The 19,106-nt window shown below is 43.0% G+C and overlaps 1 protein-coding gene across 1 annotated transcript; it reads left to right on the top strand.

Annotated features, from left to right (window-relative positions):
* Positions 1-259: 259 nt before the first annotated feature.
* LOC115109324 (zinc finger protein 276) lies at positions 260-14,188 on the top strand. Its single transcript, XM_029634105.2, has 11 exons — positions 260-870; positions 1,005-1,320; positions 1,437-1,483; positions 1,590-1,940; positions 2,125-2,206; positions 2,303-2,386; positions 2,585-2,701; positions 2,836-2,911; positions 3,013-3,130; positions 3,610-3,709; positions 11,706-14,188. Exons 1-11 carry the CDS (start codon positions 600-602, stop codon positions 11,971-11,973), a joined length of 1,830 nt encoding a protein of 609 aa, XP_029489965.2. The 5' UTR covers positions 260-599; the 3' UTR covers positions 11,974-14,188.
* Positions 14,189-19,106: the final 4,918 nt, after the last annotated feature.

Here is a 19,106-nt window from a genome sequence, read left to right as displayed (position 1 = left end):
CGATTTTTTATTAAAAGGGGTAAAGTCTACAAAGAATTTTCCACTCTGTTCGTAACCAATTTTAGTGTTGGTAACATAAAACTGTAGTGAGATCAAATGTTTTATTGATGAGAACATTTGCTGAATGTCGGTCAAAATCCATCTCGTTCATCTTCTCCCACTGCCGGCCAGTGGCCTTCCTCTTGTTACCATATTTGGTAGTGAGTGGAAGCGCCAACCGGAAGCTTCACATTTATAAATCTGGTGAAATATCTCTCTTATTGTTCTATCTGCGTTATTATTATTATTTTGTACTACTTCCGGGTTTCGTGTTTCAATAGAAACCGCTTCCTGTTCGTCCACACGATATTGTGTTACTGTTAAATCGACTATGTATATTTTACTAAACCACCAACCAACTAAATGTTAACACTACAAATGACTGCTAGAATTTGAGGCGAATCGTGTTCTCCTCATTGGAAGTCGCAGCTGCAGGTTTCAAATCAACTTTGGGTTTTAAACAGCTATACTGATAACAGCGCTCCCCATGTAAGACTCAAGTTACTTTGAAAGCTACTGCCACGTTATATTGACAGGACTTTTCTTAAGGACTCTGTGTAATGAAGAAGCGAGGGAGACGAGCGCGGCTAACCGATGTGGCAGCAGGACAGAGAAGCCAGACTCAGTCAGTGGCTGGGGTCAAGAAACCTGCTGGGCGACGAGAAAGACAAAAGAATGCTGTGAAAACAACTCCACCATCAGTTGCATGTGATGGAGGTTTCGAGGATGTTGGTCCAAGTGACAGATCTGCAAGATTACAATTGAGCACAACCGTGTCAGTTGTGGAGATAGAAGGGGAGGAGCATCCAGAGAATAGATCAAAGAAATCAGGTGAGTCCCCTGCAAAATTCTTGACAGATCAGTCTAGATTGAGGTCAATGATGGTTGTCATGTGTTTTTATTTCCACAAGGTAAAGGATCAGCTCTTACACTTTATCAAATGCAACCTCTGACTCTTCCTACAGGTATGGGCAGACTCAGCACTGCATTCTGTCGACTCTGTCATGGAAAGTTCTCACCTCGGAGGTTGCGGCATGCCTTTGACAAGTGGCCAGGAGAGCTGGAGGGGGTCCCTGACCAGACAGAGCCAGCCCAGTCGCCCCTGCTTTTCTACACAGACTTTCAGCGTCTAGTGGGAGTGCCACTGAACCGTGACCCACGTCTCTCACAATTCATCTGCAAGAACTGCCACACAAAATTCTACAAGTGCCACACTATCCTGCTCACATTTCTGCAGAGGGTAAACCTCTTGCCATCTGTGAATGTGCCCACCAGAGACAGGTGAGGACAAATGTGAGCAACTGTAATGTCACAGGGTAGAGAGTGGCAATTGTAAACCTATAGGAGGGTCAGTAATGAGCAGTGAAACCAAAACATGATGTTGATTTTGGTTTCAGGAAAAGTTCAGAGTGCTCTCAATCAACAGTGCGTCCCAGCTTGTTGTGTAAGTAGATACATTCCATCAGGACAAGATGATTACCAGATTTTGATATGCAGAGATAACCCCTTACTAAATGTCCCATTTCTCTTTCCTCCAACCTGACAACCAGCCATCCCAACCATCCCCTCCGATCCCAAGTGTCTCCACAGCCTGGTGTCCTGGGCCCACCACCATGCAGGAGACTGCCGCTCCTGCCCTGACCTGAAAGAAGTGCTGGAGGGGCAGTGCTGGGGCTCAGTAAGGGCTGTCTGGGAGTGTGTGGCTGGACATAGTTACATGATGGACACACAGACCAGAGCAAATCCTGGACACACTGGGTGCGATCCCCTACTGGAAGCTGAGGAGCAGCCCAGAGGGAACCGAAACCCTGTCAACACCACCATGCCCCGGGCCAGTCAAGGTGCTACCCCACAGACTCAGAGTTCCATCAACACTGATGCTACTACCACCAGTGCAGATGGTGAGACAGCTTTTGGTGCCTCAAAGTTACGCTGAGAAACGGGAACACACCGTATTTAATTTCAGTTTTCAGTATTCAATTAAGTATAGTCTTGACTGCATTGAAATGTGACTCTTTGTAGGTGGTTACCATCTTAAGGTCTAGTGCCAGTCCAAATTAATTTGTTTGACCCTCTTGTTCCTAGAATTGCTCTTTGCTAAGGAGACACCGTGCCCTGCACCTGCCCCACTCATGGACAGGACAGGTGACATTGACCTATATGACCGGTGAGTCAACAATGACACACATGGTTCAAGTTTTACAGTTCTGGGAAGTTCAGATTGGTTAAACTATAGGCTGTGTGTGTTCATGTGAAACCTTAGGAACATGTCCAGTGAGGATGAGTTGGAAGATAAAAGGAAAAGTGGATCCTCTGATGAATTATTTGAACCATACCCAGAAAAGAAGTGAGTGGATTGATGTGGGTTCTAGCTATTTTGCATATCAAAGCAAAATAATGTACATGGAACAATTCTTATTGATACACACAGTAATAACATAGTAACACATAAGTGGACATAAGAGCACTTATCAGAGAAAAATTGGTAGTGGAAAAAAGGGCAGCAAATGCATGAGTGTTTTCTCCCCTTTCCCATGGCTTGCAGAGTTGCCTCCCCGAAGAAGAGAACCAGAAGAAAAGAAGCAAAAACTCCCAAGGAGCCTAAAGTTAGAAAGAAGCCAGGACCCAAGCCTGGCTGGAAGAAGCCAATCAAGTCAGAAAGGTATGGTAGAAGCTGTCCGAGGGCCAAAGCACCAGATCTTTGTAGTAGAACAGATGTTAAAATCTTGAATTGGAGTGTAGCTGGTAGTGGAGAGTAATACATGTGAAATATCCATGTTTGTTTTTTGTTTTCAGAGAGGAGCTGCCCAATATCTACAAATGTCCATACCAAGGCTGCTCAGCTGTGTACCGAGGAGCAGACGGCATGAAGGTCAGATACAAGTCATCCTTACGGCACTGCTTATCCTCTTATGAACATTTCTATTAATACATAAGTGTTTTCTGAGAGCTGTTTTTATCTGTGGGGTACAGAAACACATTAAGGAGCACCATGAAGAGATCCGTGAGCGACCCTGCCCTCACCCTGGCTGCAACAAGGTCTTCATGATTGACCGCTACCTGCAGCGACACGTGAAACTAATCCACACAGGTAGGTTTGGACTGGCTAATTTCTTTGTGCCATGGTCAAACATATAGTACAATATAGGGATTAGGGTGCCGTTTGGGCGTACACATGAGATGTTTGTGTGCTTGTATTAAAGGCCCAGTGCAGTCAAATGTGATTTTCCTGTTTTATATTTATATAATAATACTGTGAAATTGTGAAAATTATGATGCCCTTTTAGTGTAAGAGCTGTTTGAAAAGACCGCCTGTTTTGGTGACATCGCAAGCCAGTGAATTATTTAATAGAGTTTCAAACCTCTCTGACAGTAAGATAGTTTTCGGTTTTCCCCTCCCCACTCAGACCACTCCAAAACAGTCCAAGCAAAATTATTGCTTGAGAAATTGGTCTTTGCGACAATGTTAGTTGAAACAATCACAGTAAGCTACTTAATTGCTACCCAGAAATTATTTGATATTGAGATAAAAACGGCTGCATTGGACCTTTAAGTTTGACCCTTTTCCAGAGGTGAGGAACTACATCTGTGACCAGTGTGGTCAGACCTTCAAGCAGAGGAAGCACCTGTCTGTGCACCAGATGCGCCACTCAGGGGTCAAGCCACTACAGTAAGTACAGAGGGACATAAAGCTCATATCAGGAGGCAAGGTTCTGCTGGTTTATGTGTTGCGAGGGGTTCAAGCACTGATGAGTCTGTCAGACTGTAGCCAAGTCTTTGATTACAGAGCATTCGGAAAGTCTTTAGACCCCTTCCTTTTTCCACATTTTGTTACGTTACAGCCTCAGACCCTTTGCTATAAGACTCGAAATTGAGCTCTGGTGCATCCTGTTTCCATTGATCATCCTTGAAATGTTTCTACAACTAGATTGGAGTCCACCTGTGGTAAATTCAATTGATTGGACATGATTTGGAAAGGCACACACCTGTCTATATAAGGTCGCACAGTGCATGTCAAAGCAAAAATCAAGGAATGAGGTCTAAGGAATTATCCATAGAGCTCGAGACAGGATTGTGTCGAGGCACAAATATGGGGAAGGGTACTACATTTCTGCAGCATTGAAAGTCCAAGAACACAGTGGCCTCCATCATTCTTAAATGGAAGAAGTTTGGAACCACCAAGACTCCTGGAGCTGGCCAAACTGAGCAATCGGGGGCGAAGGGCCTTGATCAGGGAGGTGACTAAGAACCCGATGGTCACTCTGACAGAGCTCCAGAGTTCCTCTGTGGAGATGGGAAAACCTTCCAGAAGGACAACCATCTCTGCAGCACTCCACCCATCAGGGCTTTATGGTAGAATGGCCAAACAGAAGCCACCCCTCAGTAACCACCCACTTAGGACTCTGACCATGAGTAACAAGATTCTCTGGTCTGATGAAACCAAGATTGAATTCTTTGGCCTGAATGCCAAGCGTCACATCTGGAAGAAACCTGGCACCATCCCTACGGTGAAGCATGGTGGTGACTGCATCATGCTGTGGGGATGTTTTTCAGCGGCAGGGACTTTGAGACTAGTCAGGATCGAGGGAAAGATGATCGGATCGAAGTACAGAGATCCTTGATTTAAAAACCTCCTCCAGAGCGATCAGGACCTCCGACTGGGGCGAAGGTTCACCTACAGGACAACAACCCTAAGCACACAGCCAAGACAACGCAGAAGTGAACACGATTGAAAATGGCTGTGCAGCAATGCTCTCCATCTAACCTGACAGAGCTTGAGAGGATCTGAAAGGGAGAAACTCCAATTACAGGTGTGCCGAGCTTGTAGCGTCATACCCAAGAAGACTCGAGGCTGTAAATCACTGCCAAAGGTGCTATAACAAAGTACTGAGCCAAGGGTCTGAATACTCATGTAAATGTGACATTTGTTGTTTGTTTTTTTATAAATGTGCGCAAATTTAAACATTTAAATTTAAAAAACTGTTTTTGCTTTGTAATTATGGGGTATTGTGTGTACATTTATGAAAGAAAAAAACTATTTAATACATTTTAGAATAAGGCTAGCGTAACAGAATGTGGAAAGTCAAGGGGTCAGAATTCTTTATGAATGCACTGAATGTGGTATGATTTGGGTTAATAAGAATTAATGGAAGGAGGAATTGGGACTTAATAAGGACATGTATACCTCTGTGCCGAAATCCCTGATGCAGTAAAACATTTAAAACATTGAATATGAAGTAAGCTTTGTGACATATTTGAATGCAATCCATTACCTCTTTGTTTGTCTGAATTTCTGGGTTTTACTCTCCATCCAAGCTTTTGGGAGAGCGCGTGGTACTCTTGATTTGTGACACCCTCAAATGAAATGTTATTTGTCACATGCGCCAAATACTGCTGGTGTAGGTAGTCGAGGTCGACCGATTAAATCGGCATGGCTGATTTTAATTAGGGCCGATTTTAAAGTTTTCATAAATCGGTAATCAGCATTTTTGGATGCCGATTACATTGCAATCCACGAGGAAATTGCGTGGCAGGCTGACCACCTGTTACGAGAGTGCAGCAAGGAGCCAAGGTAAGTTAATAGCTAGCATTAAACCTGTCTTTTAAAAAACAATCAATCAATCTTCACATTCACTAGTTAACTACACATGGTTGATGATATTACTAGGTTAACTAGGTTGTCTTGCGTTGCACATAATCAATGCGGTGGCTGTTAATTTATCATCGAATTACAGCCTACTTCAACTAAGCCAAACGGGTGATTTAACAAAAGCGCATTGCCGAAAAAAAGCACAATCTTTGCACAAATGTACCTAACCATAACAATTGTTTACAGACAGATTAATTCACTGTATCACAATTCCAGTGCGTCAGAAGTTTACATACAAAGTTGAATGCTTTTAAACAGCTTGGAAAATTCCAGAAAATTATGTCATGGCTTTAGATTCTGATAGGCTAATTGACATCATTTGAGTCAATTGGAGGTTTACCTGTGGATGTATTTCAAGGCCTACCTTCAAACTCAGTGCTTCTGCTTGACATGGGAAAATCAAAAGAAATCAGCCAAGACCTCAGAATACAAATTGTAGACCTTTCCAGCAATTTCCAAATGCCTGAAGGTACCATGTTCATCTGTACTAACAATAGTACGCAAGTATGAACACCATGGGACCACGCAGCCGTCATACCGCTCAGGAAGGAGACTTGTTCTGTCTCCTAGAGATGAACATACTTTGGTGCGAAAAGTGCAAATCAATCCCAGAACAGCAAAGGACCCTGTGAAGATGCTGGAGGAAACAGGTACAAAAGTATCTATATCCACAGTAAAACGAGTCCTCTATATCATCATAACCTGAAAGGCCGCTCCGCAAGGAAGAAGCCACTGCTCCAAAACCTCCATAAAAAAAGCCAGGCTACGGTTTGCAACTGCACATGGGGACAAAGAGCATACCTTTGGGAGAAATGTCCTCTGGTCTGATGAAAGAAAAATATAACTGTTTGGCCATAATGACCATCGTTATGTTTGGAGGAAAAAGGGGGAGGCTTGCAAGAGCGAAGAATACCACCCAACTGTGTAGCACGGGGGTGGCAGCATCATGTTGTGGGGGTGCTTTGCTGCATGAGGGACTGGTGCACTTCACCTTCAGATGGCATCATGAGGATGGAAAATTATGTGGATATATTGAAGCAATATTTCAAGACATCAGTCAGGAAGTTAAAGCTTGGTCGCAAATGGGTCTTCCAAATGGACAATGACCCCAAGCATACTTCCAAAGTTGTGGCAAAATGGCTTAAGGACAACAAAGTCAAGGAATTGGAGTGGCCATCACAAAGCCCCGACCTCAATCCCATATCGAATTTGTGGGCAGAACTAAAAAAGCGTGTGCAAGCAAGGAGGCCGACAAACCTGACTCCGTTACACCAGCTCTGTCAGGAGGAATGGGCCAAAATTCACCCAACTAATTGTGGGAAGCTTGTGGAAGGCTACCAGAAACGTTTGACCCAAGTTAAACAATTTAAAGGCAATGCTACCAAATACTAATTGAGTGTATGTAAACTTCTGACCCACTGGGAATGTGATGAAAGAAATAAAAGCTGAAAGAAATCGTTCTCTCTACTATTATTCTGACATTTCACATTCTTAAAATAAAGTGGTGATCCTAACTGACCTAAGACAGGGAATTTTTACTATGATTAAATGTGAGGAATTGTGAAACTGAGTTTTTAAATGTATTTGGCTAAGGTGTATGTAAACTTCCGACTTCTTCAACTGTATATATTTTTAAACCTGCATATTTAGTTAAAATAAATTAATGTTAGCAGGCATTATTAACTAGGGAAATTGTGTCAAGTGCAAGCAGAGTCACGGTATATGCAACAGTGTTTGCCGCCTGGCTCTTTGCGAACTAATTTACATTACATTGAAGGTTGTGCAATGTAACAGCAATATTTAGACTTAGGTATTTCACTGAAATAATAAACATTATGTTTTCGAAATTATAGTTTCCGGATTTGACCATATTAATGACCCAAGGCTCATATTTGATAGAGCAGTCTGACTGAGCGGTGGTAGGCAGCAGCAGGCTTGTAAGCATTAATTCAAACTTTACTGAGTTTGCCAGCAGCTTGTAGCAATGCTTGAAGCACAGTGCTGTTTCTGACTTCAAGCCTATCAACTCCTGAGATTAGGCTGGCAATACTAAATTGCCTATTAGAACATCCAATAGTCAAAGGTATATGAAATACAAATGGTATAAGAGAGAAATAGTTGATGTGTCATAATTCCTATAATAGCTACAACATAAAACTTCTTAACTGGGAATATTAAAGAACTGGGAATATTGAACCACCAGCTTGCATATGTTCTGAGCAAGGAATTTAAACGTCAGCTTTTTGTTACATGGCACATATTGCACTTTTGCTTACTTCTCCAACACTGTGTTTTTGCATTATTTAAACCAAATTGAGCATGTTTCCTTTATTTGAGACCAAATAGATTTTATTTATGTATTATATTAAGTTAAAATAAACGTTTTCGGTATTGTTGTAATTATTACAAATGTATAAATAAATAAAAATTGGCCGATTTTGAAATCGGTATCGTCTATTTTTGGTCCTCCAATAATCAGTATCGGCGTTGAAAAATCATAAATCGGTCGACCTTAGCATGTAACGCTTACTTACAAGCCTTAACCAACGATGCAAACTAAGAAAATATTTGCTAAATAAAGTTAGTTTTTTTTAAACCCACCATAACAATTACGAGGCTATATACAGGAGGTATCGGTACCAAGTTAATGTGCAGGGGTACGGATTATTTGGGGTAATTGACATCATGTAGGTAGGGGTAAAGTGGCTGCATAGATAATAAACAGTGAGTAGCAGCAGCGTAAAAAAAATGGTCAATGTAAATAGTACGGATAGCCATTTGATTAACTGTTCAGCATTCATATGGCTTGGTGCTAGACGCTATTAAGGAGCCTTTTGGACTTAGACTTGGCTCTCCGGGTACCACTTGCTATGCGGTAGCAGAGAAAACAGTCTAGAACTTGGGTGGCTGGAGTCTGACCATTTTTAGGGCCTTCCTCTGACACCGCCTGGTATAGAGGTCCTGGATGGCATGAAGCTTGGCCCCAGTGATGTATTGGGCCGTACGCAGTACCCTCTATAGCGCCTTGCGGTTGGGCAGTTGCCATACCAGTCAGTGATTCAACCAGTCAGGATGCTCTCAATGGTGCAGCTGTATAACTTTCTTAGGATCTGAGGACCCATGCAAAATCTTTTCAGTCTCCTGAGGGGGGAATAGTTTTTGTCGTGCCCTCTTCACTACTCTCTTGGTGTGTTTGGACCATGATGGTTTGTTGGTGATGTGGACACCAAGGAACTTGAAGCTATCGCCCTGCTACACTACAGCCCTGTTGATGATGTGAATGGGGGCATGCTCGGCCCTCCTCTTCCTGTAGTCCACAAACAGCTCCTTTGTCTTGTTGTCCTGGCACCACACTGCCAGGTCTCTGACCTCCCAATAGGCTGTCGCAACGTTGTCAATGATCAGGCCTGCCACCATTGTGTCGTCAGCAAACTTAATGATGGTGTTGGAGTCGTGCTTGGCCACGCAGTCGTGGGTGAACATAGTGTACAGGAGGGGACTGAGCACGCAGCCCTGAGGAGCCCCTGTGTTGACGATCAGCATGGCAGATGTGTTGTTGCTTGCCCTTACCACCTGGGGGAGGCCCGTCAGGAAGTCTAGGATCCAGTTGCAGAGGGAGGTGTTTAGTCCCAGGGTCCTTAGCTGAGTGATGAGCTTTGAGGACACTATGGTGTTGAACGCTGAGCTGTAGTCAATGAACAGCATTCTCACGTACAGTACCAGTCAAATGTTTGAACACACCTACTCATTACAGGATTTTTCTATATTTTTACTATTTTCTACATTGTAGAATGTAGACATCAAAACTATGAAATAACACATATGGAATCATGTAGTAAGCAAAAAAGTGTTAAACAAATCAAAATATATTTAATATTCTTCGAAGTAGTCGCCCTTTGCCTTGACAGCTTTGCATTCTCTCACCCAGCTTCATGAGGTAGTCACCTGGAATGCATTTCAATTAACAGGTGTGCCTAGTTAAAAGTTCATTTGTGGAATTTCTTTCCTTTTTAACGAGTTTGAGCCGATAAATTGTGTTGTGACAAGGTAGGGGTGGTATACAGAAGATAGCCCTATTTGGTAAAAGACCAAATCCATATTATGGCAAGAATAGCTCAAATAAGCAACGAGAAACTACAGTCCATCATTACTTTAAGACATGAAGGTCAGTCGATACGGAACATTTCAAGAACTTTGACAGTTCCTTCAAGTGCAGTTGCAAAAACCATCAAGCGCTATGATGAAACTGGCTCTCACACCAAAGGAAGACCCAGAGTTACCTCTGCTGCAGAGGATAAGTTCATTAGAGTTAAATGCACCTCAGATTGCAGCCCAAATAAAAGTAACAGACACATCAACTGTTCAGAGACTGAGTGAATCAGGCCTTCATGGTCAAATTGCTGCAAAGAAACCACTATTAAAGGACACCAATCAGAAGAAGAGACTTGTTTGGACCAAGAAACACAAACAATGGACATGAGTCCAAATTTGAGATTCTTGGTGAACGGATGATTTCTGCATGTGTGGTTCCCAACGTGAAGCATGGAGGAGGTGGTGTGGGGGGTGCTTTGCTGATGACACAGTCTGTGATTTATTTAGAATTCAAGGCACACTTAACCAGCATGGCTACCACAGCATTCTGCAGTGATATCACATCTGGTTGGCGCTTAGTCCCCCTATCTTTTGTTTTTCAACCTGATAATGACCCAAAACACACCTCCAGTCTGAGTAAGAGCTATTTGACCAAGGAAACTGATGGACTGCTGCATCAGATGACCTGGCCTCCACAATTACCCGACCTCTACCCAAATGGGACGAATTGGACTGCAGAGTGAAGGAAAAGCAGCCAACAAGTGCTCAGCATACTGTATGTGGGTTACTCCTTCAAGCATTCTAGGTGACTACCTCATGAAACTGGTTTAGAGAATGCCAAGTGTGTGCAAAGCTGTCCGCAAGGCATAGGGTGGCTACTTTGATGAATATAAAATATATTTTGAATTGTCTAACACTTTTTTGGTTACGACATGATTCCATGATTCCACATTGTTCACCTTTTTTAAAGGTCTTGCTCAAATCTGCTACGGAGAGCGTGATCACACAGTCATCCCGGAACAGCTGGTGCTGTCATGCATGCTTTAGTGTTGCTTGCTTTGAAGCGCACATAGAAGTGAATTAGCTCATCTACACTATTTTTTTAAACTTATGGTCCACTGCATGAAAATTAGTCAGTCACCTTATTCATAATCCAACATATTATCCACATGTACAATCCAACATGTACTATATCCACATCATATATATAGTACCAGTCAAAAGTTTGGACACCTATTTGTAATCTGTAATAGTTTGCAAGCCCTGCCACATCCGATGACTATCAGAGCCGGTGTAGTAGGATTCAATTTTAGTCTTGTATTAACACTTTGCCTGTTTGATGGTTCATCAAAGCGGGATTTCTTAAAGGTGTCCGGATTAGTGTCCCACTCCTTGAAAGCGGCAGCCCAAGCCTTTATCTCAGTGAGGATGTTGCCTGTAATCCATGGCTTCTGGTTGGGATACGTGTGTACAATTTCTGTGGGGACGACGTCATCATTGCACTTATTGATGAAGCTGGTGACTGATGTGGTATACTCCTCAATGCCATTGGTTGAATCCTGGAACATATTCCAGTCTGTGCTAGCAAAACAGTCCTGTAGCTTAGCATTTGCGTCATCTTAACACTTCTGTATTATGCACGTCACTAATACTTCCTGCTTTGGTTTTTGCTTGTAATCAGGAGGATAGAATTATGGTCAGATTTGCTAAATGGAGGGCGAGGAAGAGCTTTGTATGCGTGTGGAGTAAAGGTGGCCTAGAGTTTATTTCCTCTGGTTGCACATGTGACATGCTGATAGAAATGAGGTGAAACAGATTTAAGTTTTCCTGCATTAAAGTCCCCGACCACTAGGAGCGCGGCTTCTAGATGAGCATTTTCTTGTTTGGTTTTGGCCTCACTAAACCTTTTTATCTTCACTTTCAGGTGCGAAGTGTGTGGTTTCCAGTGCCGCCAGAGAGCATCGCTAAAGTACCACATGACTAAACACAAGGCAGAAGCTGATCTGGAATTTGCATGCAAACTGTGTGGAAAGCGCTTTGAGAAGGCCCACAACCTCAACGTCCACATGTCCATGGTGCATCCCCTCACACTAGCAGCTGCTGGAGGAAACATCGACAGCCCCTCCAACCCTGCTATCACCAACATAGAGACCATCACAGAGACTGGGGCACTGAACCCTTACACCAGTTGACCGACTTGATTAGGCCTGTGACCCTCAAGGAGATATAACAACCACAAAGTCTAACAGGGCTAGGGAACTAGATTCAGCTGCAGGACGATTTCTGTTTGAGCGGATGGTCAGAGAGCCAGTACATAATTATAACTTTGTACAACTGCAAATGGACCACAACTAAGGCAAAGAAATCACTTGCGGGATGTTTTTGGCCCGCCAGCCGCCTGTTGTTGACCCCTGGTCTACAAAGGAGTCTGGTGTAAAATGGTCATGGCTAATGTGACTAATTAACTTGAGGTAGAGAATAAGGTTAATAAGTTATTTGTGCACTATGTATTGATGACTGTACGTCTAAAAGGAGCACAGCTAGCGGATCCTCTTTCAAAGCCAGGTAAGCTGTGTGATACTTATTTTAGTGTTGTACTGCTCTATAATTATATCCTTAAGGCAACATTATCATGTAGCTAGCCAAGTATATTCTTCATGGGAGGACAAAGACCAAGTTTTCAAACTCCCCCATACATATATTGTTCATCAAGGAAGCCAAACGTCAGTAACAGTCACGGGTGTGCCTGTAGCCCCATATATTTCTCTCACACACACACAGTCCATTCTGAAAGTATTCAGACCCCTTCTCTACATTTTGTTACTTTACAGCCTTATTCTAAAATGTATTAAATAAATACAAATCCTCAATCTACACACAATACCCCATAATGACAAAGCGAAAAAAGTTTTTTTTAAATGTTTATTATTTTTATATATATATATATATATACATACATAGATAGGTATTCAGGCCCTTTGCTATGAGACTCAAAATTGAGCTCGGGTGCATCTTGTTTCCATTGATCATCCTTGAGATATTTCTACAACTAGGTTGAAGGAATTGTCTGTAGACCTCTGAGACAGGATTTTGTCGAGAGACTGATCTGGGGAACGGTACCAAAACATTTCTGCAGCATTGATGGTCCCCAAGAACACAGTGGCCTCCGTCATTTGTAGATGGAAGAAGTTTTGCCCAGCCAAACTGAGCAATTTGGGGAGAAGGGCCTTGGTCAGTGAGGTGACCAAGAACCTGCTGGTCACTGACAGAGCTCCAGAGTTCCTCTGTGTAGATTGGAGAAGCTTCCAGAAGGACAACCATCTCTGCAGAACTCCACCAATTAGGCCTTTATGGTAGAGTGGCCAGATGGAAGCCACTCCTCAGTAAAAGACACATGAGAGCCCGCTTGTAGTTTGCCAAAAGGCACCTAAAGACTCTCAGACTATGAGAAACAACATGTTCTGGTCTGATGAAACCAAGATTGAATTCTTTGACCTGAATGTCAAGTCTGGAGGAAACCTGGCACCATCCCTACGGTGAAGCATGGTGGTGGCAGATTCATGCTGTGAGCATATTTTTTAGCGGCTGAACTGGGAGACTAGTCAGGATCGAGGGAAAGATGAACGGAGCAAAGTACAGAGATCCTTGATGAAAACCTGCTCCAGAGCGCTCAGGACCTCAGACTGGGATGAAGGTTCAGCTTTCAACAGGACAACGACCCTACGCACACAGCCAGGACCGGACTTGAACCTGATCGAACATCTCTGTAGAGACTTGAAACTAGATGTGCAGTGACGCTCCCCATCCAACCCGACAGAGCTTGAGAGGATCTGCAGAGAAGAATGGGAGAAACTCCCCAAATACAGGTGTGTCAAGCTTGTAGCGTCATACCCAAGAAAATTTGAGACTGTAATCGCTGCCAAAGGTGCTTCAACAACGTACTGAGTAAAGGGTCTGAATACCTATGTAAACGTGATAAATATTTTTTGCTTTGTCGTTGTGGGGTATTGTGTGTAGATTGAAGGGGGGAAACTATTTAATCCATTTTAGAATAAGGCTAACGTAACAAAATATGAAAAAGGTCAAGGTGTCTGAATACTTTCCTAACGCAGAGGAAGTCCAACTCTTGGCTGAGGCTGGAAGGGCTGAGTTGAAAGATCAGAGCTGCTTCCAGGTCAACACATAAGACCTCCAGCTAAGGAACAGGGGAGAGAGAGAGAGAGAGGGTCACTCAATAGGGTATTATGTGGGTCAAAGAAAGTACAATGGTATATCAATCTGCCATGTTTTGAGAGCCATTGGTAAAAAGCAGTCTGACATGTGGTGAAGCCCAGAAAGTTATCATAGGCTGTATTTGTGTAATGTTTGATGTTTGTGAAATCCTAATAAATGTATCATTATGTCATATCCAGCTGATTTCAACCCAGTCCTACTCTCTGGGCTACAGACTGAGATCAGCCTTGCTCTGGGTGGTCAGTGCACAAATGTGTTACCTGGTTCAGCTGATGTTGAGACAGTGAGGTTGGGGATGTCAGAGAGTCTTCAGAAGTACCTACTGGGCCCGGGTCAGAATCTGGGAGGGGTCAATCTGCGAGACCAAAACACAGATTCAGAAAAATGCTACTGTCAGTAGTTTGTTGACCACATACCAGTCAACCATAGTGTAGATGTATGATTATTAAACATTATCTGTGCCTTTTTTGTGAATCAAAGTAAGCTCACCTCATCAGTTGGGTGCTCGGTCACAGGGAAAGAAGTCTGGCCATCCATAAAGAGCTTGATAAAGGATGAGTAGCAGAGCACAGGAACCCTGGGGCCTTCAATGTCCTCTCCAACATCTCAGAGTTAAGATGGGGGACCAGGCTGGAAGCGAAACAAAACACAATACACATACAGAACTCGCATATAAACAAGAAAATGGATGACACTGAGGACAACACTGACAGTTTGACCAAGTGAATATGTCTATAAAATGATAGAGGCATCAGTCTTGTGTATTCCTCTGTTACCATGGCTACAGGCTGGTATGGGCCTTGTTCTTGATTTTTTTTTAATTATATATAAATACCCAATATAGCATCAGAGACACAAAATGTTGTATGATAAACATTACAGTTATGTGGTGTTTTGTTAATGTAAAAGGTGTTTTAGTCTGTTGAATACATTACTATTACATTGTTTAGTATGTAGGGCTAGGAGTTCCCTGACCATGTAACCTAACCAGGAAAATCTCCTGGCATTGACTAAATCCCACAGCGCCCCCACCTTTCCCACCCACACTACTAGCACTGACTTTGAGGAAAATGTACTTACTATAACTGATATTTGGTTGTCCCATCTAGTTATCTTAAGATGAATGCACTGACAAATTGCTCTGGATAAGAGCATCTGCTATATGCCAAAAATGTGTAAAAGTACCTAGGGTGTGAGAAAAATTGTGAGGAGGTCGATCACACAGAGGAACAGCAGAAACACCAGCAGCTGGGGAGAAATGGCAGTAGAAGAAGACGTGAGCCTACATGCCAGTTTCCACAATGAATTACTTAAAAGGGAGTCTCGTGACAATGATCACGTCTCTAATAGAAAACTGCTGAGTCGTTTCCCTTATCATTTGAGTGTCTCTGCTCCTGAATGATGAATCAGAAACTGTTTGTGTGAAGCCAAAGGTTAGTGCTGAGCATGTGAGAGTCAGTGTTTATATGTCACAATTACCAAAATATTCCAAGAATATTCCAAGAATCCTACAGTTGCAGCCAAATATAAGGACACCTTTTCACTTTAAAAAAAAAATAACTCTCAATTTCTTTAAAATAAGTTGACATTTAAAAAATGAAGCATTCAAAGAAAAGAACACCCTCCCCACAATCAATTATGGAGGAGGTGCGATAATGCTGTGGGGTTTCTTTGCTGCCTCTGGAACTGGGGGCCTTGAAAACCTCCTGGAAACAGAAGATACTCTACAGGAATGACAGAGTCCATCCAATCCCCAAGTCCAGAACAGACTATGGGAAGCGCACAGTACTACATAGAGCCATGACTACACGGAACTCTGTTCCACATCAGGTAACTGATGCAAGCAGTAGAATCAGATTTAAAAAGCAGGTGAAAATTCACCTTATTGAACAGCATGCATACAAACACATGATAACATATGCACTATACACACATGGATTTTGCATTGTAGATATGTGGTAGTGGAGTATGGGCCTGATGTTTTTTTAATAAAAAATAAAAAAAATGTTTTTAAAATGGTATAACTGCCTTCATTTTGCCGGACCCCAGGAAGAGTAGCTGCTGCCATGGCAGCAGCTAATGGGGATCCATAATAAATACAAATACAAATCAGCAGATTATGAAGGTGTTTTGGAGTGCAATGTTCAACCCAGTGTTCAAAAACCGTCTCTGGTCAAGGTTGTGTGTCTTCCAGTAGGACAACTACCCCAAAAATACATAAAACGCACCCTGGAATGGTTCTCGGAGGAGGACTGGACTGATCTGGAGTGGTGAGCGAAGAGTCCAGATCTGAATCACATCAATAACCTATGGCAAAATCTGAAAAACAGCAGTTGGTGGAGGCCACCCCTCTTCAGCAGTTTGCTGTGAGTGGGCCAAAGTGCCAGTAGAAAGGTGCAGCAAGCTCATTGATGGCCACTGTTATCTTGGATAAAAGCTGTGCAACCAAGTGCTAGCTCTGGGTTGCCAATTGCAATGTTGAAAATCCAATAAGGTGTGAAGACCAAACTTTTTTTCAATTTCAACTTATTTTAGAAGAAATAAGGAATAATTTGAACAAAGTACAAGGGTGCCAATATATTTTGCCTTAACTGTATATATTAAGAAACCTACGTATGTGTGGGTTTCGTTTTCTTTGCACGTTGACCTCTGTCCTTTAGGTGGTGTGAAATAGATTTTCTTAATTGGCTGTGTTACGTGTCCACTCTGTCAAAGATTACAAACATGGCTAGTGAATCTATTGAACAAACATCTAGGTTGAGTTTGAAAAACTTTATGATAGGGAAAAGAATTGTCCTCACCTGTCTGTGCTGCTCTGCCAGAGTGCCCTGGCCACTCCCCTGGCCCTCCCATACACAGTGCAGACAGGCTTCCAGGAGCAGAGGCGGGGAAGAGGGAACGGGGCATGACACCCCTTCTGTGAACTAGCACATGAACCTATTCATCACTCTCAAAAATAACATTGAAATAAAAGTAAACATTTAGTTTGTATAGGAGTATTATCAGTAAATGTTCTATATACACAGGCATGTACGCATGATCCTGTTTTATCTGTAGGCCCACAAGTGACAGTCAGCCAGGACCTGCAGCTGCTGAGGCAGGGGCTGTCCGTCAGTAAGGCGACACCAGAGACACCAACACAGGGGAGAGACAGCCCCACGAATGCTGTCCAACACACACACAAATTACACTCAGTCAGCATAATATATTAAAACTCTCAGATTAAGGTGTACTTCACCTCAGATTAACAATCAGAAGTGTTCCTGGTAGTATAATGTACTGTACACTAGCAGAGACGAGGAGCAGTGGACAGTGAAGACTGATCGGGGATTTGGTTATATTCACTTCTCCTGATGGACAGTTACAGCTCAGGGGACAGCCCCTGCCATGAGCACAGTCTATGAAAAATAAAAAGAGGGAAGATATTCCAATTTCTTATGATAAACATCACAATATGTTGTGTCTACCCATGTCTATAGCAGTACAGCTAATAATCTAAGAATGGAACCAATTTACTGTTAATAAGTGTGCTGTGAGATGGTAGTGCAGCAGGCCAGCATGGAAGCTGCCCTTCCTCTAATACACAAAGAGATGCAGTATAACAATAATAATCAAATCTGGGAAACACATCATAGTATTTCTGTCAAAATAAGGGTCTTGATTTCAACAGGTTTGGTCCAGATGAGAAGTGAACTATGGATTCACACATGTATTCAAACTGTAGCCAATTTAATCATCCTGCTCTGTTATAGTCCATGCTTCCCTCCCTCTCTTAACCCCTATATGGGCACACCTGATACTAGTTGATATATTCGATGATGGTCTCACAGTCCAGAGTCCTCTTCACTCTGATTTCAAAACATTTACATTACATTTACATTTAAGTCATTTAGCAGACGCTCTTATCCAGAGCGACTTACAAATTGGTGCGTTCACCTTAAGACATCCAGTGGAACAGCCACTTTACAATAGTGCATCTAAATCTTTTAAGGGGGGGGGAGTGAGAAGGATTACTTTATCCTATCCTAGGTATTCCTGAAAGAGGTGGGGTTTCAGGTGTCTCCGGAAGGTGGTGATTGACTCCGCTGTCCTGGCGTCGTGAGGGAGAATTTTGAGAAAACAATACTGATACTGAACTGACTTCAACAATGTCTATTGGATGGGTTACAGATCAGTCCAATACTGACCCTGTCTGCTGGTCCATGATGGCGTTAGGAATGTGTGAGCAGACTGTCCTCATGTCTACTGCACAGCTCCCTTGGTCCCCAGGAGAGGGACAAGGTTCTAGACTGTGCAGGTTTAAATCTGTTGCCTCACTTGGGATTCTGGGAGTTTTACTAGGAGACGGAAGGGGGGGGCGTGTTTCCATAGCGCCAAGTCAGATTTCCTCCCAGTCGTATTTGTGTCAGTAACACTCTTCCACAACCCATGATTCTCCTGCTCACCCTGTCTGTCTGCCTCCACATGCTCAAATTCCCCACTCGCTTCAATCGGCAACCTCCTCGCAGCTGGCATTAGTCTGGAAATGAGGTACAGCAACTGCAAATACACACGCGCACATGCACACACACCAATTCAGGGCTAGGCAGGACATGTCTCTGTGCAGTCAAGCAGAGAGGTACAACTGTAGGCGTATGTGACATTCCGCTAAAACAGCAGCCCCCTGCTGCTTGCATAAAGGGCATCTCAGAGTGTAGCTGGGTGATAAGAATAATTTCAGTGACACTGGGAAAATAACGTGCATACCGGTACCTTTTTATTGAGGCTGCAGGGATGATTCTACTGCTGCGGTTAAAACTGTGACTCAATCCTACAGAGCCCATAGTAAACCGGCAGCCACACAGAATCTGGCCAACAAAAACAAAGCAGTCCACATAAATACATACTATTATGATAGCACTGTCCTATTGAGCTGTGCCTTTTGGTTTGCAATATACTGTATAATTAGTATCATGTCATCCTAGATGCTGAGGGTCCCTCTCCAGTCTCACCCACCTAACACAGAAGAGCATTATGGTTTTGGGCAGGGCAGGGCAGGGCAGTGGCCAGTGCCTCCGGAACAGACACAGGGCGCACAATTTAATGACCCCCC

Source organism: Oncorhynchus nerka, linkage group LG25, assembly GCF_034236695.1.
Source record: "Oncorhynchus nerka isolate Pitt River linkage group LG25, Oner_Uvic_2.0, whole genome shotgun sequence".
In the NCBI taxonomy this organism is placed as follows: domain Eukaryota; kingdom Metazoa; phylum Chordata; class Actinopteri; order Salmoniformes; family Salmonidae; genus Oncorhynchus; species Oncorhynchus nerka.
The sequence above is the reverse complement of the archived record's forward strand: the minus strand, read 5'-3'. Positions and strand labels throughout refer to the sequence as shown.

Coding starts and splice junctions, on each gene's coding strand:
- LOC115109324 (XM_029634105.2), top strand. CDS start 600: ATGAAGAAGCGAGGGAGACGAGCGCGGCTAACCGATGTGGCAGCAGGA. Junction 1,941..2,124: donor TACTACCACCAGTGCAGATG/GTGAGACAGCTT, acceptor TCTTGTTCCTAG/AATTGCTCTTTGCTAAGGAG. Junction 3,710..11,705: donor TCAGGGGTCAAGCCACTACA/GTAAGTACAGAG, acceptor CTTCACTTTCAG/GTGCGAAGTGTGTGGTTTCC.